General features: G+C 40.6%; 1 protein-coding gene across 5 annotated transcripts in view; it reads right to left on the bottom strand.

The window, feature by feature from the left end:
* Positions 1 to 25034, bottom strand: part of lsp1a (lymphocyte specific protein 1 a) — a 325234-nt gene that overhangs the window by 167603 nt on the left and 132597 nt on the right. The window contains exon 1 of one of the 5 annotated variants that reach the window (XM_043705979.1): positions 20408 to 20749. The exons of the other annotated variants lie outside the window; for them this stretch is intronic. Within the exon in view, the coding sequence (XP_043561914.1) occupies positions 20408 to 20466 (59 nt within the window). The 5' untranslated portion in view covers positions 20467 to 20749. Of the gene's footprint in view, positions 1 to 20407; positions 20750 to 25034 lie in introns of those variants that run through there. 5 annotated transcript variants of the gene reach the window in all.

Below are 25034 nucleotides of genomic sequence, written 5' to 3'. Positions count from 1 at the left end.
GCTGGGACGCTAAATGTCTTCAAGGCCGAGATTGATAGATTCTTGTTGTCTCGAGGAATTAAGGGCTACGGGGAGAACGCTGGTAAGTGGAGCTGAAATGCGCATCAGCCATGATTGAATGGCGGAGTGGATTTGATGGGCCGAATGGCCTTACTTCCACTCCTATGTCTTATGGTCTTATGGTCTTATTACATCCACTGGATCTCCCTTGTCTATCTTCAGTTACATCCTCAAAATAATTCCAGAAGATTAGTCAAGCATGATTTCCCCTTCATAAATCCATGCTGACTCTGACCTATCCTGTTACTGCTGTCCAGATGTGTCGTAATTTCATCCTTTATAATTGACTCCAGCATTTTTCCCACCACTGAGGTCAGACTAACTGGTCTATAATACTCTGGTTTTCTCTCTCCCTCCTTTCTTAAAAAGTGGGACAACATTAGCCACCGTCCAATCCACAGGAACTGATCCTGAATCTATAGAACATTGGAAAATGATCATCAATGCATCCATGATTTCTAGAGCCACCTCCTTCAGTACCCTGGGATACAGACCATCAGGTCCTGGGGACTTATCAGCCTTCAGACCTAACAGTCTCTCCAACACCATTTCCTGCCTAATATGAATTCCCTTCAGTTTAGGTCCTTCAGCCACTATTACATCTGGGAGATTAGATCTGTCTTCACTGGGGAAGACACGAGCAAAGTACCAATTCAACTCTTCTGCCATTTCTTTGTTCCCCGTAATAAATTCACCCGTCTCTGTCTTCAAGGCGCCCAATTTTAGTCTTAACCATTTTTCTTCTTTTCACATACCTAAAAGAGCCTTTACTATCCCCCTTTATATTTTTGGCCAGTTTACCTTCGTACCTTATTTTGTCTTTGCGTATTTCCTTTTTAGTTATCCTCTGTTGTTCTTTAAAACCTTCCCAGTCCTCCAATTTCCCACTCATTTTTGCTATGTTATACTTTTTCCCTTTTGTCTTTATATGGTCCTTAACTTCCCTCGTCAGCCACGTCCACCCCTGCCTCCCCTTAGGATCTTTCTTCCTTTTTGGAATGAACTGATCCTGCATCTTCTGCATTATACCCAGAAATACCTGCCATTGTTGTTCCACTGCCATCCCTGCTAGGGTATTGCACCATTGAACTTTGGCCAGCCCCTCCCTCATAGCTCCATAGTTCCCCTTTATTCAACTGAAATACTGTCACTTCTGATTCTACCCTCTCCCTTTCAAACTGCAGATTAAAGCTTATTGTATTGTGGTCACTACCTCCTAATGGCTCTTTACTTCGAGATCCCTGATCAAATCCAGTTCATTGCACAACACCAGATCCAGAATTGCTTTCTCTCTGGTAGGCTCCAGCATAAGCTGTTCCAAGAATCCATCTCGGAGGCACTCCACAAACTCTCTTTCTTGAGGTCCAATACCATCCTGATTCTCCCCAGTCTACCTGCATGTTGAAATCCCCATAACAACTGTAGTAATATCTTTGCGACAGGCCAATTTCAGCTCCTTATTCAACTTATACACTACATCCAGGCTACTGTTTGGGGGCCTGTAGATTACTCCCATTAGGGTCTTTCTACCCTTAGAATTTCTCAGTTCTATCCATACTGACTCTACATCCCCTGATTCTAGGTCCCCCCCACGCAAGGAACTGAATATCATGCCTTACCAACAGGGCCACCCCACCCCCTCTACCAGTCAGTCTGTCCTTACGATAGAACATATAGCCTTGAATATTCATTTCCCAGGCCTTGTCCACTTGAAGCCATATCTCAGTTATCCCCACAACATCGTAACTGCCAATTTCCAAATGAGCCTCAAGCTCATCCACTTTATTTCTAATGCTTTGTGCATTCTTGTATAATATTTTTATTTTGTTACTCCCCTCACCCTTCCTATCAATCCCTATTTCACTTGAGCTTACGGCATGATCCTTTTTTGAGTTTTCTGCTCCATTGATTCCAAATTCTTTCTTGACTTCTCTTGTTCTAACTTTCCCTTTAACTTCATTCTTAAACTTCCAGTTTGTTCCACCCCCCGCTATTTAGTTTAAACGCAGCTATGTTGCAGTAGCAAACCTACCTGCCAGAATGCTGGTCCCCCACCTATTAAGGTGTAACCCGTCCCTCTTGTATAATTTATCCTTACCGCTAAACATACCCCAGTGATCCAAGAATTTAAATCCTGCACCAGTTCCCCAGCCACACATTCAAGTCCATTATCTCCCTGTTCCTGTCCTCTCCAGCCTGAGGAACTGGAAGCAAACCGAAGATAACCACCCTGGATGTTCTGCTTTTCAGCCTTCTTCCGAGTTCTCTGAAGTCCCGCTGTAGAATGTCCCTCCTCTTCTTCCTGACGTCATTTGTGCCGACATGCACCACCACGTCTGGCTCTTCACCTTCGCCCTTGAGGATTTCCTGCACTCTGTCTGCAATGTCCTTAATCCTGGCACCAGGAAGTCAACACACCAGCCTCAAATCCCGCCTGTTGCCGCAGAAGCCCCTGTCAGTCCCTCTCACTATGGAGTCCCCTATTACCACGGCTCTATGTGATGTCTGACTCCTCGGCTCTGCCTCCACGCTAATTTCTGATTGGCAGACCTGACCGTCTCTCGGACTGGCAGTGACGTCTGTCTCTGCGGTTTCCAAGAGATTCAACCTGTTCCTGACAGGTACTTCCCCTGAGGTCTCTTGCACGTCTCTCTTCTGGTATGCTCGGTGTAATAACCTCGCTGAAAGTCCTGTCCAAAAAGATCTCATTCTCTCGGATGAGCCTGAGGTTATCTAGTTCTTTCTTTATGCTGCAATATGCTCTGTCAGAAGCTGAATGTGTACACAAGGTTGGGGGTGAACCTAAGGGAGCAAAGGGCAGAAAGTTCGGATGGAGAGAGGTTGCCGGTCTCAACAGTGAATTCAACAACTTCAGATGATTATCCCATCTCGACCCCTGTTTTCATTCTGCTCCGTAATTTTATTTCATTTATTTTATATATTTTTCAAATTTTTTTTCACTGTTCTGTACCTCTTATTTCTTGATTGTCTCTCTTTCTCTCGCTCCCCTTTTCCTCTCCTCTTCCCCCTTTGCTACCCTTCTCCCCTGTTTTCCATTTTGCCTCTGCTTCACCCATCCCCCCATTCCCCCCTATATTTTGTCACAGCCTTGGTCATTCACAGCTCCTAATCTCCCTATAATCCCTCTATGCACTGTCATTATCACCTCTTTATTGCTACCTTTGCTTCTGGAGCCATGACTCACCTTCTCTCAGCCGAGTATAAATACCTAGGAGAAAGCGAGGACTGCAGATGCTGAAGAACAGAGTTGAAAAGTGTGGTGCTGGAAAAACACAGCAGGCCAGGCAGCATCCGAGGAGCAGTATAAATACCTCCCTATTTCTCCCTTTTTTTTTTTAGCTTTGACAAAGGGTCAGTAGACTTGAAACGTCAGCTCTTTTCTCTCCTTACAGATGCTGCCAGACCTGCTGAGATTTTCCAGCATTCTCTCTTTTGGCTTCAGATTCCAGCAAACGCAGTAATTTGCTTTTATTACTTAAGAGTTAATGGTAGGGCCCAGGGGAGTATTGCCAAATAAAGTGACCTAGAGATATAAGTGCATAGTTCCTTGAAAGTGGTCGTGGTAGACAGTGTGTTGAAGGCAGCATTTGGCATAGTTGCCTCCATTGGTCAGTGCATTGAGTGTAGGAGTTGGGAAGTCACATTGCAGCTGTACAGGACGTTGCCGAGGCCACTTTTAAGAAACTGCATACAATTCTGGTGCTCTTCTATAGGAAGTATCTTGTTAAACTTGAGAGAATGTAGAATAGGTTAATGAAAATGTTACTGGGACTACAGGGTTTAAGCTATAGGGCGAGGCTGAGTAGGTTGGACCCTTTTTTCTGGAACTTTGTCTCAGGTCACCTCTCAACTTTCATTTATAAAATCATCAGAGACGTGGATAAGGTAAATAGCCAAGGTCTTTTTCCTAGGGTGGGAAGTCCAAAACTAGAGGAAATAGGTTTGAGGTGAGAGTGGAAAGATTTAAAAAGACTTCAAGGGTAACATTCTCCATGCATGTATGGAAGGAGCTGCCAGGGGTGGTGAAGGAGGTAGGTACAATACAACATTCAAAACGCATCTGGATGGGTATTTGAATAGGAAGGGTTCAGAGGGATTGCGAATGGGACTAGATCAGATTAGGATGTACAGTCAGTACAGATCAGTTGGACTGAAGGGTTTGTTTCCACACTGTATGACTCTCTAACTCCCAAATGCTGTCCCACCTCCTCCTCTTCCTTCCTGAAAGTTTTAAACCTGGCATTTTTATTTGCCAATAACCATAATTCAGTTGGTCACCTTTAAATTATGGGTAATGTCAATCTTGTGTTTTGTTATCAATTACTGTAACTTCCCAATTTTTTGCCTTTAGGTTTAAAAGGACAGTGAAGTTGTATTGGTTAACTTTGACAGGGAAAACATTAACATTTAACAATGCCATGAGGGCAACAAGACTACAAAACTGGTTTCTGACTGCTTAAGATTAACATCAGAAAGTAACCCAAATAGTTCTACAGTAATTATTTTATTTCATTTCAAGAACAACAATAGGTCACCCTTGAAATAACTCCTAACGTATTCGTGAAACTGGATCACAAGGACCATGTGGAAACTAACTACATACAATCCCTGCATTGTGGAAGCAGCCATTCAGCCCATCAAATTGGTCCCAAGACTCTGAAAAGTATCTCATTTAGATTAGATTAGATTAGATTAGATTAGATTAGATTAGATTCCCTACAGTATGGAAACAGGCCTTTTTGGCCCAACCAGTCCACATCGACCCTCTGAAGAGGAATCCACCTCCCTCTGACAAATGCAGCTAACACTACGGGTAATTTAGCATGGCCACTTCACCTGACTTGCACATCTTTGGACTGTGGGAGGAAACTGGAGCACCCAGAGGAAACCCACGCAGACACGGGGAGAATGTGCAAACTCCACACAGAGAGTCGCCCAAGGTTGGAATCGAACCTGGGACCCTGTTGAGGCAGCAGTGCTAACCACTGAGCCACCGTGCCACTTGCGGGTGATGAACACATGTAACAAACGTTTGCATTTCTGTGTAATTGCAGGGCAGATGCGTTGTTCATTTGTTCAAAAGGGTATCTCTGCATTACTCCATTTATCTTCATGTGCACAACTGTGCGTGAGAGATAACAAGAAAGAGTGTGAAAATAATGTTTGTAACAAACAAAAACAAATTGCTGGAAAAACTCAGTCGGTCTGATATTCAGTCTGAGTGAAAACAGTTAACGTTTCATGCCCAGTGACCCTTCAGAACTGGAGGGTACATTTGTGTTTGAATCAAATTCAGCTGGTGCATGTTGCTTGAAGAAAATTGCCTAGAAAACAGACTCCAAAAGTCTACAGTGACATAATGCTTATTATTGTGTGACAAGACACTTTGGGAGTGTTGTTCTAACACATTTACAACATCGTTTAGTTGATCTACTTGCTCAAAGTGATAGTGACATCATCTTGCACAACCTGAGAATACTGAAGTTCATTCTAGCAGGAATTTACTCCAGGACTTATTAGCTTGCATTCCATAATTCAGCTATGTAGGAAAAATGATAAACAATAGTACACATGGGGTCTTCAGGTCCTCAAAGGCCCAATGAGGATAGCAGATTTCTACATTGTTCTGTTTTTGTTAACTTTGTATTTAATTTCTAATGTTTTACTAATGAGATATTTTCCACAATATTAAAACTGGATAGTATTTGATGCCTTGTGGCAACTCAGAGGCATCCTGTTAGTCCACAACCTTGAAAACATGAACATCACCATCAATCTATTAGTTGTCCATGATTAAGCTAAAAATCTGTTCAAAGCTGTTGATGACCTTCTCTCTAAACATAAAAACGAGACTACTTTGAACTGACCTCGAGAAAATAACTGTACTTGATTTGCAGCATTTAAATTAGCTTTTTGAAGATAGGAATACTGAAAAGTTCATTACACCAACTTGATTTGCTGAGGTTGAATTTTCATGGAATTCTCCTGTATTTTCAGTGGGACACCCAGGGAAACCCCTGAATAATGGCACTACTACTATATTTGTTGTTTATCCAGTGATTCTGGAAGTCTTCCAAAGTAGTTACCATGAAAAAAAAAGAGAATTCCTGTGGAGGTGCTATCTTATTTCTCTCAACTCCGCATAATTAGTTTCTCATCATTCTTCTCTCGATAATTATATCCAGATGCCTAAAACATCTTTAGCCCGTCCTTTTCAACAGCCTCCACTGGTCATTTATTCCACGAATTTTAAAAAAAATGTCCTGGCATCTCCTTTTATCCCCAAATTACTCGTTTTTGCCAATTTTCCTCTAGCATTTGAACCATTTGTCATAATGAGCAATTTGTCTGCAACAACTTTGGCATTATCTTTGAATTTTCAATGAGTCAGCTTAAATGTTCTCTTTTTAAAAAATATCAATCTAATTTCCTTGACGTTTTTCTTGACCTTTTGAACTAATGCCCTGGAAACAATGCTGCTGCCGTGCAGGACATGCTGGGATTTGTTTGACAGTCTTTGTGAATCACATATCTATCTCCATGTTAGAGGGAGAAAAGCATAAAGAAGAAGCACTTCAATGGTGATGATGTAATCTCTGGCACCATTGATAGCAATGACACAAAACTGAATGTAGCCAAGCTTCCAAGCAAATCTTAGTCACAACTGCAAATTCATCAAAACTGGCGAAACTTAGATTTCCTTCACCTCCCTTTTCCCATACACAAATGCAACTACAGTAGTTCAGACTGTAGTCATCCATTAAACAAAAAGAAATGCTTACATTTAGGTAGTCTCTTTCATGACCTGAGGGCTTCCTAAAAGTCTAAACACTACTGTATTATAGGAAATGTGGCTGCTAACTACACACAGTAAGATCCCGCAATGAGGTAATAATTGACTAATGCTGAGGAATCCAAAGCCCAACTGAAGAAGACTGGAATTATACAGTTGCTGACAAAGAAAGGGATCTTCAGCCTAATACTCATGAATTTATAGAGATTTTCCCTTTCAGTGGCTATTGAAGCAAAAGGTGTGGCAAGCAACATGCAGTTTCACAGCAAAATGAAAAGCTTCAATACCAACATTTACAAAGTGTCCAATCAACCACAGAAGTCCAGCTGAGCATCTTAGAAACTAGCTGCATTACATGCAGGAATTATGCTCTACCTACTCTCCAACCCAGAAATACATGCTGGCTTGTTTTGTCATTAGTGGCTGTATATTAAATTGGGTCCAACTTCAGAGTCATGCTGCCACTGTCACATTATTACAAAACATTACTAATGCAAAAGTATCTGTAATGACATACTTATTAAAAAAGTGAGGCCCACACACATACCTTCAACGCAATTGGTTCAGTAACCCATGACATGTCTACTTACAGCATTTATTGCAAAATCTCCAGTCCTTGTTCACAGGGCAATGTCAATCTTTTGCTCAGGTTAGTTGTTAGTTCACAGACCAATGTGCATCTGCAACTAGCTCAAAGTGACCTCAGGAACTAATATAAAACATGAAATGCAGAGAAAACATGCTCTTTTGCTAACTGCAATGACTAGTTCTTTGTCTCCTTAACTGTCAGGTAGATTTACTTTAAGATCCTGGGATTAAAAGGTTCAGAGGACCAGGGCATGCACCAAAACAACAAGAAAGATTCAATTTACAAGGTAAAACAAAAGACATGGCTTCTGGGAGCAATGCTCCCCCTCCTTCACAGTTAAGGATCTGGGCATCAGGTGTCAGGTGCTTTTGGTACTGCTGTACAAATCTAGACCATATCCAAATCCAGAGGAGGATTTCCTGATCCAACTTCCACTTTATCTGGAAACAACAAAATGGCCCATATCTACAGAAAGAAGATGAGCAAATTTCAAAGTGTGGAGGTGGAGAGAGGGAGAAAGACATGTGTAAATCACCCCACCTTGATGATCCACTGTGTGTGTGGCTACATCAAGCTCTGAGTAACCCCTCAATACGCAGTCATAGTGTAGCAGGGTTCCAGCCACATTGCCATGCAATGTTTCTTTCAGTTTGACCATGCCATGCCACTCTCTCAGAACAATTTATGCATGAAATAAAATATCTTTTATCCATCCGCCTTGAAGGAAAAGCTGATGACATATCTGGTCATATGGATTCCTGAGCAGAATGTCAGTCATTTCAAGGAATGCCGCAATACTAGAAAGTTCAAACAAGTATCGAGATGCAGGTGGAGTGGGTTGAGATGGGCCCTCCCATCAAATCCTTCATCATGCCCAGAGTTACAGTCTGACTGAATTCTGCACTTGGGGGAGGGGGGAGGAGGGGGAACTGCAGTGGGGAAGAGACCACCATCTTCTGCACAGTTCCTTTGCAAAGCAGACCTGGAAAAAGAGATGCAGGTTTGTTTTTCGACTAGGTTAACCCTGAACACATCTGTACTGCAGGTCTTGGTACTGGATTAAACTGTTCACAGAGATGCACATCAGAGGAAATATTAATTGTTGAAGAACCATCAATTCACTAAAAGACACTATCTGATTAAAACATGTTGGTCTTTAGTACAAACAGTACCTGAGCATTGTACACAAGCTCATTCAATGGTCCAGGAACGTAGTATAATGAGAATACATATGAAAAGGAGATAATAATATCTATCATGATATGTTATGATAATAGTAAATGCGGATTAACAACTTCCATTGTCTGATTTTAAAATCCAAGACCTCCAAAAGCGATTTGTATGGAGAACAGTCATGAATATTGGGATCTCCTGACCACAGGTTAAGGATAGTCCTGGGAGGTGGCTGGATCATTGATTTGCAGAACAGTGTGATACAACAGCGTGGGTTCAATTCCCATCATTGGTTTGAGGTTACCATGAAGAACTCTCCTTCTCAACCTCTTCCCTCACCCAAGGTCTGGTGACCCTCATATTAAATCACCACCAGTTGCTTTTCTCTAATGAGGGAGCAGACCCTATGGTCCGGTAAGACTACGGCAACACAACAACTGAACACTGAAATTATAACTTCATCCAAAGAGAGTGAACAACTATGTTAGCCATCACAAAGTTTACATCATCTGTTTAATTCATACTTGCATAATAAGTTCACATAGAGGAGATGAAAAGTTGCCTGTGGAGTATTCAGCTTGAAAAGACAACAAATTTAGACTTACCAATGCACAAACAAATCATATTTCAGTAGCTTGCTTGGCAGAACAGAGAAAAGGAAAAAAAGGATTAAAAAAAAAGAAGCTGAAAGGAAAGGACTGCTCTCTCTCCCTCCCAGTTTCTTTCAACCTTCCAAAGTCAGTGCAAGTGTGAGAGCAATTTGGTGAATGGATGCTTTCCCAACGTCTTCAAAACTGTACAAATTTAATTCGGATTGAATGCCTGCAATTCAAGGACTCTTAAGAATTTTAAACCATATTTGTTTTATCTTCCGGTATGTACTGAACTCTTTCTCCCTCACTGTCTTAAAAATGATTACCTGCATTTAGAATTATAGAATGCCCACAGCATGAAAGCAGGCCATTCAGCCCATCAAGCCCACAATGACCTTCTGAAGAGCATCCCATCCAGACCCACCCTATCCTATCCCTGTGACCCCACTAGCCTGCAAATCCCAGGACACTATGGGCAATTTAGCGTGGCCAATTCACCTAATCTGCATATATTTACACTGTGGGAGGAAACCGGAGCACCAGTGGAAACCAACGCAGACACGGGACAAATGTACTAACTCCACACAGACAGTTGCCAGAGGGTGAATTTGAACCAGAGTCCCTGGCGCTGTGAGGCAGCAGGTCTAACCACTGAGCCACGTAATGTCTCCTGAGGAGATATCTTTCCAAAGGTGACAGGTTAATAGTCACATCAGAATTGTATCTCAAAGTATATTCTTAAATTATAGCACATTTTACTTTATTGCTTGTAGAGATCTCTGGCTTTTGTTACCAAACTCTGATTGATAGAAGGTTATATTTGTGCCTGATGTGACTCAGTAATTTGGAACACATTTATTTTACCGGATGATGTAAAGGAATTTTAATGCTCCTCTACAAAAGTGGAGTACATCACATCCACAATCACAAAAATGTTCAAATTACAAGTAATGTTTTGTATTCTCAAAGCTCACCCAGCAACTGGACTGGAATTAATAATAGTAGTGTTACTGTTTTTGTTGTTTTGTCAGGGACATGATGTTGCACTTTATTACTCTTTTGAGAGTTGGTAGGTAATGAATTTCTCTTTCTTTCACTCTAATCTTTGCAATTTGTTCCTTCATTTTCTACCAGACTATGTTTTAATTGAAGTATTCTTATAAAGAATTGTTGAACTGATGGTGATGGATTTAAAAAAAAAGGACTGCAAAGTCATTTTCTCCCCCTCACAATTTATTTATTCTCATCAGGTTATGGTTCACTGGGTATGCTTTGACATCTTAGTTTTATAACTACATCACTTTTCATTATAGCATAATTGCCTCTTCATCAGGCAACTTCACTTGGAGTTGCAGGCAAGGAGTCACTGGATAGTATCTTCGAGGAGAAAGTGAGGACTGCAGATGTTGGAGATCAGAGCTGAAAATGTGTTGCTGGAAAAGCGCAGCAGGTCAGGCAGCATCCAAGGAACAGGAGAATCGACGTTTCGGGCATATGCCCGAAACGTCGATTCTCCTGTTCCTTGGATGCTGCCTGACCTGCTGCGCTTTTCCAGCAACACATTTTCAGTCACTGGATAGTAGTCGAGCTTTCCATTACGAGCTCATGGCACTGAGACCAATTGCAATAGGAGATTAGTTAATTCAGTATACACGCGGGATTAGATTTGAAAACCTCATGGCTTGAAATGCTCAGTGCCATTCTGGTCAGCAAAAGTAAATGTTTAAATTGGTTTACCTGGATCTCAACATCTTTATGCTGAGATAGCATTGCATATGAGCTGCCAATGTCTTATCAGTATATGTTTCTCTAGGGCTGAGTAGTTTAGTGTGGGTGAGGATAGCCACCTTCTGGCCTAATTAGAGTAGAGTAGAGTAGTCTGTTATAATAAAACAGGATGTATAATTTATAGCTTCTCTCCAACTACTTATGGGGTACAAGGTCATGTATACATTACTAGAGTGTTAGGATGTTTTGATCTTTGGGTCTGACTCCTTCAATATCCCTACTTTCCCCATCAGTCCTCGTGACTTCATCACAATGGGTGGTCCTTGCAACATTCCAAGTGTATTAACTCTTTCAGAGTCATGTACAACAATCCCTCTCCAAGCTTTTTTCCATTACTGTAATGCATTTAATTATATTTAGCACTAGCCCATCTCATCCATAGAAGTCTTTGACTTTATAGACTCAGACAGAAGCTGGAGGTTTTGTCATTCCCTCCCCAGCCAAAGTGTGCTTTCCTCAGGCTTGGACTAACGGTAGTTTGTTGGGTAATTGACATGAACTGCCTTCCTTCCACCGTGGTCTTTAGTTTTTTCTGAATGGGAAGACTCAAAACTGTTGGATTTCTTTCAAGGGTGTCATCCCAGCTCAAGCAGGCAATCTTTTCTTCACAGCATCCTGAAGCTTTGGCTATTGTTGGTTTTAGTGGTGGCTTGAACAATGTTGTATGTGTCACATATCTGTCAACAAGTCTTCGTTCTCAATCTACCTGTAGGTGTGTAGATATTTTACTGCAACCTATTGATCAGACTTTCATTTGCCCTCAGTCATTAACTATTTATAAAAATCAACCTTTTGAATTTCCTTTGTTGTGTTGCTTGAAGATTCATTCCTGTGGGAGGTCTCTATTGTTGTAGGGGAATTCTCCCCTGGGAGATAAAGGATGGCAGATATTTTGCTGCAACCGGTCTCTTCCACTTTAGCTCTGCCTTTAATATCAGTCTTGAATCTGTCATCACTAGTTGTTCACTAAACTACGTTGTAATCTGACTCAATTCAATTGCAAATCTTTAATTATCTCAAGTGGAGTACAGTATTTATTGGCTGCCTCTTTGCCCATGCTTCCTCACAAGTGTTTCCGACTCTTGGAGTCTGAATTCTTCTAGTGTTGATAGCTGTTGAAAACATTTCTGCTAAGCAAGTAACAGCTCACAAATCTTGTTGATGGTATAAGACAAATTTTTATTCCAACATAATTGAAAAAAATTCCAAAGGGCTAGTTATTTTATCATAAGTTTACAAAATCTCTAAATGGTTATTTTTGAAGTTTTGCAATTTAACATCTTCCATCACCTTGTCTCCCCAATGTCAGAGGTCACACACCTTTGGCATTAAGTGCTTCAGTGCCCAGATCATGTCATTACACTTCTGTCAGCTGAAAACACTTTTCCTACCCCCACCCCACCCCACCCCAGATCACTACCTGATAGTGTTGTGGCACTTTTTCCAGTTTGAGCTCACTGATATAGCTTGCAAAAACATTATGTCTAGGTCACCCATTTTCCCAAGGAAAACACTGGATTTGTCTTCTGCAGAGACCGTGTCACTTCATTTGCCTACGTGTGGATAGTTCTTTTGCTCTCCTATGGCTGTGTCTTCCTACAATATTTCCCAAAAGTGATCTATTGTTCAATAACAAACAAGTTTTGTTTTAATAAATGGGCACGGTTTGTAACTGATATTGGATTTGATTTTCAAAATGATTTATTTATTGCCACATGTGCCTAAATACAATGAAAAGCTTTGTTAACAAGCAGTACAGGCAGATCATAGTAAAAAAGCAAAAAATAAAACTTAGAGTCCTACAGGTTACATTGCACAAGGCTTGCGCTAGATTTGAAGTTAGACAGTCCATTCATCAGTCTAATAACAGATGGGGTGCAGCTGTTCTTGAACCTGCTGGTGCAGATGTTCAAGCTTCTGTATCTTCTGCCTGATGGAAGAGGTTGTAAGAAAGCATTACCGGGGTGCGATGGGTCTTTGATGACAGTGGCATATTTTCTGTAGCCATGGGTCGTGTAAATGTTAATAATCATTACTCCTCAGAACTTGACAATCTCCACCCCTCTTAACCTCAGCTTTGCTCCACAGCATTTGTGAAGACTGTATGCAAGATGTCTGCCATACCCACTGTGCATAGCATTGCTTATTAGACTTTCAGCTTGGTTTGAATAAAAAACCTACACACATCCCATGTATCCTTTGCGTGTCTGTACCTCAAGGATTAAAATGTATCCCGGCTATTTATTTGACTAGGTCTAGCTTTCCTCCTCCTCATTCATCCGTGTAACTTCCACACGTCTGCCTCATTTACCATGTGAATGAAATTTCTTTCTAGGGTTAGGAACCACTGGCAGTTTGTGGTTGGCAACTATCCACTACTCTACTCCTTAAAAAAAAAAGGGGAAATAAATATATATTTTTTAAAATGGAAACAGCTCTTGGTGGAGCACTACTGTGCTTAAGAATTTGTCCAATTAAAAGTGGTAAGAGGATGCGCCTTGACGAGAGATATTTATCTTAAAGCAATATAGTTTATAAAATGATAGCTATATATTAGTCACATAGTTATTATGAGTCTGGAATGAAATGTCAGACTTCAATGGATCTGGAGTCAGACATTGGGCTTCTTGATTCTTCAGTCAAGGAACAGTATGACATCAGATTGGCCAGAATCTAATGAAGTCATTAAACCTTTCAAAATTATAGCCATATATAAAATCACAATAGGATCTTGTATGATTTCTGAATTAAAAACTTACCATGATCTCCAGTAGAGATCACTAAATAAATCATTTGTGGATTGTCCTGGGAGGCTGCTCTAAGCATTTTGTTTAGCTGAGATTGAATTGGCTTTCAATACCATTTTGAAATGTTCTATCTCACCAAGAAAAGTCATCTATGGTATTCATAGTTGTATACAAAAGCATATTCCCTTGTCAGTCATGTGGTTTGGTATCCAATTTAGAAATGATTCTATATGTCAAGAATTGTTTTCTTCAGGATGTCCAATTTTGTGTTCTAGCTGAAATCCAGCCGAAATATCTTGTTGACAAATATTATTTGATGCTATGGTTTCCTGACATGCTTATATATTTTATCCCCTTTAAAAAGATTTTTAATTTTGTAGTAATGCAGTTCTCCTGTGCTTTTCTGCTGTACAGAAACGTTTTCCCGCAAGCTGCAGCCAAAATGGGGGATTCCCATTTTGCACAGCTTTTGTGAAGAATCTCCTGCCTTTCACAACCTGAATGGAGACTCCAAAAATGTTTCCTGAATTAGACCATAATTGCTCATGCCTTTAATTTGTCCAACACTAAATAAATCAAATCTTTAACTACTGTTTGGGATGATTACAAATTTCTATATGGGTTTCCAAAGCCCAAGGATAGCCATTTTCTGGCCTAACTAGAATCATTTGTAGTAAACAAGACTGTAGTTGCAGCTTTGCAATTGCCTACAGGTCACAAGGATGTAGTAGACAGCTTAGGATGGCACAGTGGTTAGTACTGCTGCCTCACAGCACCAGGTCCCAGGTTGGTTTCCACCCTTGGGTGGAGCTTACACATTCTCCCCATGTCTGTGGGTTTTCTCCAAATGCTCTGGTTTCCTCTCAGTCCAAAGATGTACAAGTGAGGTGGATTGGCCATGCTGAATTGAGAGCATCTGAAGATGTACAGGCTATGTGCATTAGCCATGGGAAATGCAGCATTACAGGGATAGGGTAGTGGGGTGGGTCTGGGTGGGATATTTTGAGAGTTGGTATGGAATCAATGGACTGAATGGCTTGCTTTCACACTGTAGGGACTCTACAATTATTACAGGGACCGTTCGGAGAACTTGTCTTGTCCGACTCCTTCACAATCCTTATTTGCTCTCCCCACCAGTCCTCGTGACACCAGCATGGTGGGTGATGCTTATGACAAATCAATACGGTATTAAACCTTTCAGATCCATACACAATTAATTACTTTAACCTTTTGATACAATCCAATATCTTTAATACCTAGCTTAGTTTGAACAAACAAAGTTGAATAAGGAAGGTCTTGCAAAGTTAGGATCAACTTCATTTCAATATATTATGTCTTAATGCAGATTTATCAAAAAAAATCTCATTCTGCAGCTAGACTTTAAGGCTTGGCACATCAGAATATTACAGTTTCCTTAAATGGATAGAATTGAAAAGTGTTGTTTACTTCAGGCTTTCTTTGATAACTGTAGGGGAGCAAGTCTTTCATTGGATAGCAATTACCATTTTCTTTTCCATTCATTACCCCCGAGCCCTTTGTCCTATTATTCCCATGAAATCCATGTGTCAAGAGCTCTAAAAATAAAGAGTCAGATTAGCATTTATTCAATACTGTGAAATAGCAGGTGATGCCAACAAGCCAAATATCACACTTCGTTTACACCTCAAACTCTTTGGGGCTTTTCTATATTAAAAAGGTGTCACAAAATGAAATTTATTTGACTATATTAGTGATAATTAGGTATGAAAATAACTTTGTATTTTCCTCTCATGAAAGCCCGAAATAACAGAACACTTCATAATACCACAGTGCCTATTGGAAAACTATTTCATAATGGTGAAGGACATGATTGATGAAAATAGAATGGAATAGCAATTTATTGTCATGTGTATTTTTATAAAACAAATTGTAAAATGTTTTAAAAGTCACCATACCTCAGCATTAATGACTGATATCATAGATTAGAAAAAAAATAAGGCAGTTCATAATTTGAAATGATGAAGGAGCAGCACTCTGAAAGCTGGGGTTTCCAATTAAACCTGTTGGACTATAACCAGGTGTTGTGAGATTTTTAACTTTGTACAACCCATTTCAAACCAACTTCAATTCAAGGGAAGTCGATTAAGACGATGAATACTGGAATACTCAGAACCTGCATACCAGGAGAAGATCGTCAAACCTGGAGACTGCTGAGCTGAGACCACCCTGCCAGGCCTAGGCCATCACAATAGGAGACTGCTGCTCCAGGCTGGAATACAAGACCTCAATGAAAATGGGATGTTTCCCACTTCTGCCATCCACTGACACCCACGAGAGGAGGCAGAAGACCGTACTGGTTATATGCAAGGTTAAGCTCATTCATTTGCCCAGATAATTTGACCCAATCACACAAGAGAGAGTCACCATTGGCATCTCAAATGTTAACTTGCGAATAAGTGTCAGTTTACTTAAATTGTTGCTTGCGGCTTGAAGATGTCAGGAGATCTGCTGTCATGGCTAATAGGGTGTCTTGTTTGATCCTCATACATTCACTGTAGATTTGTGACCACTGACATATTTCATCCAACTACATCCTGGACAATTGCTCAGTCTGCTGCCCCTCACTTTACCCTTTACAAATGAGCTCCTCTGGAAGCTTCCACTGTAAGAGTTATTTTTCTTGCAATTTCATGCAAGTCTTCATTTGTCTTATAGTCTGTATATACAGAGCACATTTTTAACAGGCATTTTTGCGTTTACATTTCTAAGGACTTTGTCATCCATATTGCAGCCGTGTTCCTCAGAGAACAAGTGAACCAACTCCCCTTTATTCACTCACACTCTTGGTTGTAACCAGGTTAACTTTAAAAAGATCCCTCCCTTCTCTCAGATCAAACAAATTGTTGTTTTAAAAAAGGACCCGATTAACTAGTCTTTGAGTTAGCAATGAGTTTATACAATCACTAAATGCAAAAAAGTAGAATCATGTAACACACATGTTGGGCCAAAATCAGATGAAGGAGGTGCCTTCAACAAACAGATTGCAGCAGTTCACCACCATATTGCGAACAGTCATTACAGATGGAAGGAAGTGCTAGCCCAGCCAGTGAAACCCGAACTCTATGAATGAATTAAACAATATCGTTTAGGGAAGCCAAAATAAAAAAAAGGATCAGCCTCACTGATCAATCTGCAAAGAGTAGATAGTGGATTACTGGTAGTTGCATTGTAACTTGGCATTTGCAGTTTGTTGTAATCCTTTTGACAGTGGTGAACTAGTAACACTTAGCATCAGAGAATCTCTAACTGTAACACAGGAATGCCTAGTGAGTGCTTCAATGGTGGCCTTCACAGCACATGGCTCAAGCCCAGACTAGTACAAATGAATCTCAATTTGCACATCTTTTCCCACTGTCATATCATGATCATAGTTGTACTTGTTTTTAACCCCAGTCTTCAAAGGCCGGGGTGAAGATGATAATCAGATCACTTCCTGTTACATTTCTTGCTGTTTCTCTGACACCCTACAGATACAATATGCCATGGAACTTAGACAGTACCGAAGTTTCATCTGCAGCCATTTTAATGAGAATGGCAGTCCTCTTTTTAAAATATTTTGGAATTCCAAGTTTTAAAATACCCTTAGTACTTTGGCTTGAGTTTTCTTGTTGTTTGCATGTTCTTCCTTTTCACAAAATTATTTCTGGCTTTCTTGATTCTTCTTCATTACATCTGCCTTTTTCTGTCATCATTTTGCCTAAATAGTCAAACTTATCTACTCTTCAACCTTCTCTCATACATTCCTTCCAATATACTTTTGTATGCCTGTCAATTTTGGTGTTCATAATCCATATTAAAAAACATTTTAGGTTTTACTTGATTTGTGCTATTTTTGTGGGCTTCTCCTGACTCTGCCAATAGCATATTATTGCCAGTATACTGACAATTTGTTACATTCTTGCCTCCAATATTATCCTGGAAGTATATCTAAATCTTTGAATATTTGTTGTACGTACAGATTGAATAATTTTGATCACTCTTAGTTTGTCACATTCTTCTCCTCACTTTGAACATAAGATTTTCCCTCTTGTAGCCTCTGTTTAGTCCAATATATATTTTGGATACATCTCACATCCTTATTGTCAAACATTACTTGAGCAACACATCAGTAACTTTTGGTGCTAAACAAACACTTTCAGTTTAAAAATCCATTTTTTTGCTTCTAGGTATTTATTGACAAATTGTTCTTGGGTTAAATATTCCCTCCCTTATTTCTATTCCAGATCTAAATTCATTTCACTATCTTTGCTTCAAATGTGTTATATTTGTTACAATTTTTATTTTTCATTAAGTTACAGACTTTTAATGACTGCATGCCATTGCTTTAGGTTCCTAGGTGACAATGAATAATGAATGTCTTTAGCCATTTGAATGCATTCTCTGGTATACATCTGATCACAAAATTTCTGTTATCACCTCAAATGCTACTTTTCCAAGAGCTTTTAGATGTTTGTTGTTATTCTTCATCTATGTCTGGAGCTTTGCCTGAACTCATCAATTTGAAAGCATTCTTTCCCTCTGATAACAATATGTGGGTCAACATTTGCTTCGACATCTTAAGGACTCCTTCAATTTGGATCCTTGTAAAACCCACTTATGTTTTGTTAATTGGTTGAATTACAATGTACTCTTCAGGTTCACAAACAGTTTCATTAGCATAAACCGTTTTGTTCCACAACTGGCCTTTTCTTTATTTTACAAGTCACATCTGGCATTATTAGAAGAACACCAAAGTTCCTCCTGTTATGTTGCATTCTACCCAGTCGAATACTGTGCCTCAGTTACAATCTCAGAAAAGTTCCCTCTGCACTAACATAACAGTTGTCTATTTTCCACACCAGTCATGTTTGTGACATGAGATTTAGTTTTAAAGCACAGTCAGTCTTTCACAAATTAATAGAAATATGTCCACCCTTCCTACGTGGAATAAGATTCAGAATAAAATGCAACTGTTCCTCTCAGTTGCAACTGAAGCTAAAATCCATCAACTCCACATAGTGGAGAGATCAAACTTTGAATGACGAAGTATCATCTGTGGTCCACTTATGCAGAGAACTAGAATGATAAAGAACCTTCTTACTCTGTGATGCACATTTTCTCAAGAATCATGTTGAATCATCAAATCCACAGAGAGAGAGTAGGCCACTTGGCCTGCGTCTATACCAACCCTCCAAAGAGCATCCCACCTAGACCTCCCCCCCCCCCCCACATCCCTGTAACCCTACATTTCCTGTGGCTAATCCACCTAGCCTGCACATCCCTGGACGCTATGAGCAATTTAGCATGGCCAAGCTATATCGTTGGACTGTGGGAGGAAACTGGAGCACCTAGAGGAAACCCACAGATACAGGGATAATGCATAAACTCCACATGGACAGTCACCAGAGGGTGGAATCAAACCTGGGTCCCTATTGTGGTGAAGCTGCAGTGCTAACCACTGAGCCATTGTCCCACCCACAGTTCTTGAGGTGACGTTCTATTAAACATAATGGATCAATGACATTACAAATCTACAGTTCAAAATATGCCAGCTAAAAATGACAGTCTTTGACACAAGCCAAATACTTGGAGAGAAAAGTAACTGTATTCACACTTAATTTCATCTCAGTGCTTGATTAGATCCCACCCTGTTAATGACCAAAATTATCATTATCCTATATAAAAACCATCTACGCACCATTGATTAGATTTCATTCTTTCACTCCTATTCCCAGATGTCCATTTCTTGGCATATAAAGCATCTCTTCCTCAGAATTAGATTCTGGCTTGTAACTTGTTCCCAAAAATCACAGCCACATTTTATTGCCCAAACCTAGTTAGTTAATTAGGTTCCAATATGGAACACAATTCTAAGTATTCACAAAACCCAATTTTCAAAAACAAATACCATCTCATGCAGTACTCATGGAGGAGCAAGTCAGAAAAGTAAAAGTTAAATATCCTTCATTCAATATTCAGTTCTAGGTTTTAAAAAAACTAGGGCTGTAGCCAATAAGAACGGATTTTCTATTAAAAGAGATAGGAGAACACTTGTTTCACAGAGGGATGCTTTTACTTCAGTTCTGGTGATCCCATGTGATCATGATACATTTCAACAATTTACAAAATGAATAATGAAAATATGCAACCACACTGAAGACACTGGTGGCCTTCTACAATTGAGCACTTTGAAAACTGTTTAAAGTATAAGTGATGGAGATCAATTAGTCCCAGTAAAAGCCCTGCAGTTGAAAAGCTGAATTAAAATAACCATGGGCTCAAAGAGCCTTTGACTCTGCACTGTTCAGCTGCCAAGCAACAGGAAAAGTCAAAAGCCTTAAGAGTTAGATACAACCCTCTTTAAAAATACTGATCATTTCAAGCAGTTTTAATTCCATGTACGAATATAAAAACATAGACCACGTATCGGTTGATCACGTCAGATTCACTGATATTGATAGCAATTCTGAATGCAATCTTAAGCACAAAGAAAATAAGTTTCTAGGCTTAGAAGTAAATTTTCTGATTTATGATTTGTCCTATGTTAAGTATATAGCTTATGCTCCATTCACAATTCTTTCAAGAACAGAAAGCAATGAATCCCTCCGGAGTATTTTTCACTTACCGCAAGAGGTTTTTCAAACCCTCTTTGCTGGATCCTCTCCTAAAGACTGCACTAGTCATGTCCTTCAGAGTAAATCATACAAACACAAAACAAAGGAAAAGGGTTCTCCCTAATTCTTGCTCAGAACTGGATGTATCTCCTCTTGTCCCAAACCTCTGCAGCTCTTTATATATATTCACTGAAAAATCCTCTTGGCGGGTGAAGTTTTCCTGTTTGATTTCTTGTGCAATCTGTAGTGTTAATCCTCCAGCTCTCCCTCTCTCTTTCTGTACAACCCCACAATCAGACAAGCTCAGTAACTTCACTCCCTCATGCTGCATGTGTTTCTCATTCAGTACTGCTAACACAGATTGTATCATTCCCCTCCCTTCACCCAAATCCACACAGGCCATGTGACCTTCTTAAAGGAAAGGGAGAGAGAGGGAAAAAAAACTCCCAGGCGGTATACCACATTCCACCTAATATTGGAGACAAAGAAAACCAGCTCTAATTTCACTCCCTCAAAATTAACCTTGTGTTACTGTAACGATTGCTTACTTTTAAAGCTATCAGCTCTCAATCAAATCGGGGCGAGGCGAGAAGATAAGAATTTTCTTGTGCAATTTCTTATTATGCTCTCGTATGCATCTTTTGAAAAAGCAGTGGAAGCAAATTCAACTGTAACATTTGAAGGGGAAATGAATATATTCTCAGAAAGGAGATATTTGCAGGGCTATGGTGAAAGACTGCAGGGTGGTCTAATTGTATAGTTCTTTCAAATACCCAGCACAGACCAGGCCAAATGGTCTCATGCTGTGGTGCTCGCTTGTTTTGCATGATGTTCATTCGTCTTGGTTGCAATTTAAACTTACTTTGCTCCTGAAAAGAAACCAGGTACTATTTAGAGAGTGCATAGTTTGGCTTGCAGGAGACTGATATCAGTGCCCTGCTTTTGTAGGCCCAACACAGTTTCTCTTATTCTGATGGCAAAACCGTAGACCCACACTCTGCTGTTGGACTAAGGGCTCAGCTTTTGCCAATAAAAACATGGGGAGCTGGAAGATTGACGTCAGTCGCACATGATTCAACAACAGAAGCACTAAAGCCCCTGCAGAGACTTAAGTATTTAAATGGGACTGTGATTTTTTTGTTCTTTTTAAATAATAAATCTGACTTTTAACAATCTGGTGAAGTTAGCAGCTCTACCTGCCTCGAAGTTATGAGGAGAGACTCTTGCGACACCTCAGCTCTGTCAGATAAACTATTTCCAGCTTTCCTTCCTTTGGAAAAGTAACACACAATGTTTTCTCCTCTAAAAGCTGCACACGTGCTAAAGTGCCGTAACCTTTCCTAGTAGTCCAACAACACTGGATAATATAGTTACAGTGGCAGGTTGACAGTTATTCAAACTGAAAGATAAAATTCTTTGTTGTTGACATGTAGGATTACCCCTTAGCAAACAAGAGCTAGGGGTGGGGAGGGTGCAGATTTACAATGTATAATGAGGTTTTCCAGATCAATGACACCTTCCCAACCTGGATGCCATATACAACTGATGGGGCCTCCTGCAACTCTACTCTTTGCCCTGATGCCTGCAGTCAGGATAGCAAGGGTTCATTAGATATAGGCTACACTGGATGGGGGAGGTGTGTTTGTGAAGTCCAGCAAAGATTACAATGCAGCGTCACCAATCAACCAGACTAGCGCCTGTCTCTCCAATCGGTGACTTCAGTAAGAATGTTAGATTTATCAGCCTGCAGAATCACTGACTCAGCCATGGTATAATCTGGAGTCATGTTTCTCTCCTTTTCTGCAGGCTAACCCTGTTTTTATAAATTCTTTTTTAAAAAAGCAGTATTTATTATTTTTAAATTACACCACTAGGACAAGTGAGACAGAGCAGGGAAATCTTTAAATTCCTTTGAAAAACAGGAATATTGATCCTTGTCCCATTATGTAAATATGGTTGAATCAACACAAATTTCCCCGGAAGATTTTCACCTTTTATCTTGTATTATTTCTCCACTGGTTTCCTGGTTCAATGCAGGCTGGTTCAGACAAATGATTTTGTTTTATTCATTGAGGGGCATTGCTGGTTAGGTCAACATTTCTAGCCCATCCCTAGTTGCCCAGAGGGAAGTTAGATTAGATTAGATTACTTACAGTGTGGAAACAGGCCCTTCGGCCCAACAAGTCCACACCGACCCGCCGAAGCGCAACCCACCCATACCCTTACATTTACCCCTTTAACCTAACACTACGGGCAATTTAGCATGGCCAATTCACCTGACCTGCACATCTTTGGACTGTGGGAGGAAACCGGAGCACCCGGAGGAAACCCACGCAGACACGGGGAGAATGTGCAAACTCCACACAGTCAGTCGCCTGAGTCGGGAATTGAACCCGGGTCTCTGGCGCTGTGAGGCAGCAGTGCTAACCACTGTGCCACCGTGCCGCCGGATCTGCAGTCACATATAGGCCAGACCACGTAAGGATGGCAGTTTCCTTAACTAAAGGACATTTATAAACTCAATTGTTCCCTAAAGGACATTATTAGGAAAATGAGTTTCCCAATAGAAATTTTCCTCAATATAAATATTTAAAATAAGGTAGGATTGATATATAGAGGTGAATTGCAAACAATGTCGAAACCATCCCATCCACATTTAGTGTGTATTTCAGACTCAGTGGCAAAGTTAAAAATCACACAACACCGGGTTATAGTCCAACAGGTTTATTTGGAAACACTAGCTTTCGGACCACTGCGCTTTGAAGGAACAGCGCTCCGAAAGCTAGTGCTTCCAAATAAACCTGTTGGACTATAACCTGGTGGTGTTGATTTTTAACTTTATACACCTTCCAAATCATGATAATGACATGGGAGACTTGCTGCAGCCATTAAATAGGTAATGGAATTAAAGGCCCCCCATGGCTAGATTTTTAGGTGCTGTTGGAGGTAAACATAGATAGGTGTGCCCATAAAGTGACACCCACCAGAGGCTTTTCAGTTTATCAGTACCATGCACACCTCAGTTCATCTTGCCGTTAGTTGGATGGACAAAGGAAAGAGAAAAGGCCCTGTCGGTAGGGTTGAGACATTTCAGGTCTTTGAAGGCCAATTGTCTGATTGTCAGCAGCGAGCTGCAATTTTCCAGTTGGTCTCAGTCTCCAAGGAGACTAGGCCCATTGCCGCGAGGGGGTTTTCAGTTGAGGGGTGGGGTGGAGGTGGTTGGTCTAGTTAATGCAGTTCTAGTCAACGCACTTTAGGAAGAATATGAATGCATTGGAGGAGGTGCAGAGGAGATTCACCAAGATGCTGCCTGGGATAGAGCAGTTTAGCTGTGAAGAGAGGCTGGATAAACTCAGTTTGTTTTTTTTAGGAGCAGAGAAATGTGAGGGGGATCTGATTGAAGTGTATAAAATTATAAGGGGCATTGACAGGAACGCAGTTGTTGCATTTAGCTAAAGGGTCAGTAACAATGATCATAATTTTACGTTTGGAGGCAGGAGGGTAATTGAGGGAAAATCTTTTCATCCAGAGGGTGGTGAGAGTCTAGAATGTGCTTCCTGAGGCAGGAAATCTCAATCATTAAAAAATTAATTGGATGAGCATTTGAAATGCCATAGCAAGCAAGGTGCTGGGCCAAATGCTGCAAAGTGAAACTAATATAGATTTGGAGTAGTTTTGTTTTGGTCAGTGAGGACCCAATGGGTTGAAAGGCCTCTTCTGGAATGTATAAGTCTATGATTCCATGAACTCTGCATGCCAACTTTGAAGTCCTCTCTACCCATCTGCCTTCAGTTACCTTGTGGAAGGGTCAATGTTGGGCTGACTACCAAAACCATTTTCTTTTATTTTAAAGGGGTGGCATAGTGGTTAGCACTGCTGCCTCACAGCGCCAGAGACCCGGGTTCAATTCCCACCTCAGGCGACTCTGTGTGGAATTTGCACATTCTCCCTGTGTCTGCGTGGGTTTCCTCCAGGTGCTCTGGTTTCCTCCCACAATCCAAAAATGTGCAGGTCAGGTGAATTGGCCATACTAAATTGCCCGTGTGTTAGGTGAAGGGGTAAATGTAGGAGAATTGGTCTGGGTGGGTTGCGCTTCGGAGGGTCAGTGTGGATTTGTTGGGCCGAAGGGCCTGTTTCCACACTGTAAATAATCTAATCTAATCTAAAAGATGTTGGGACCTTCTTTTTCAACTGCCTGAATGGGTGAACTGATGATGTTTTCAGTACTGGAGAAGATCAGGCAGGTTCTCTAGTCTGTCCACCCATCTTAATTAAATACCGCTTAGCTGGTAATTGGCCTTTTACCCTCAGTACAGGCTTCTATCCTCTACTTGACCTGAACCCTAAAGGAAACATTCTGCTCTTGCAGTGTGCAGTGAGCTCTGCATCTTCAATGCAAACCAGTTGTGCATTGTATCAACCTGATTCTGGGCAAGATTCCCTCGTTTGTTACAATTCCAGACTGGATACCCCAAACTGTTAAGCTTCCAGATGAGATGGATAAACTGGCTTCCCTTCTATATGCACCTACTCCCTCTGTTCCTTGCCTCAGATTAATTTAAAAAGGTTGTCTGCCTTCTGGATGCCTGTCTGCCAGACCCAAGTATACATGTGTTTTAAAAGGTACCAAATTTAATC

The sequence above is a fragment of the Chiloscyllium plagiosum genome, chromosome 16, assembly GCF_004010195.1.
Source record: "Chiloscyllium plagiosum isolate BGI_BamShark_2017 chromosome 16, ASM401019v2, whole genome shotgun sequence".
Classification (NCBI taxonomy): domain Eukaryota; kingdom Metazoa; phylum Chordata; class Chondrichthyes; order Orectolobiformes; family Hemiscylliidae; genus Chiloscyllium; species Chiloscyllium plagiosum.
The sequence above is the reverse complement of the archived record's forward strand: the minus strand, read 5'-3'. Positions and strand labels throughout refer to the sequence as shown.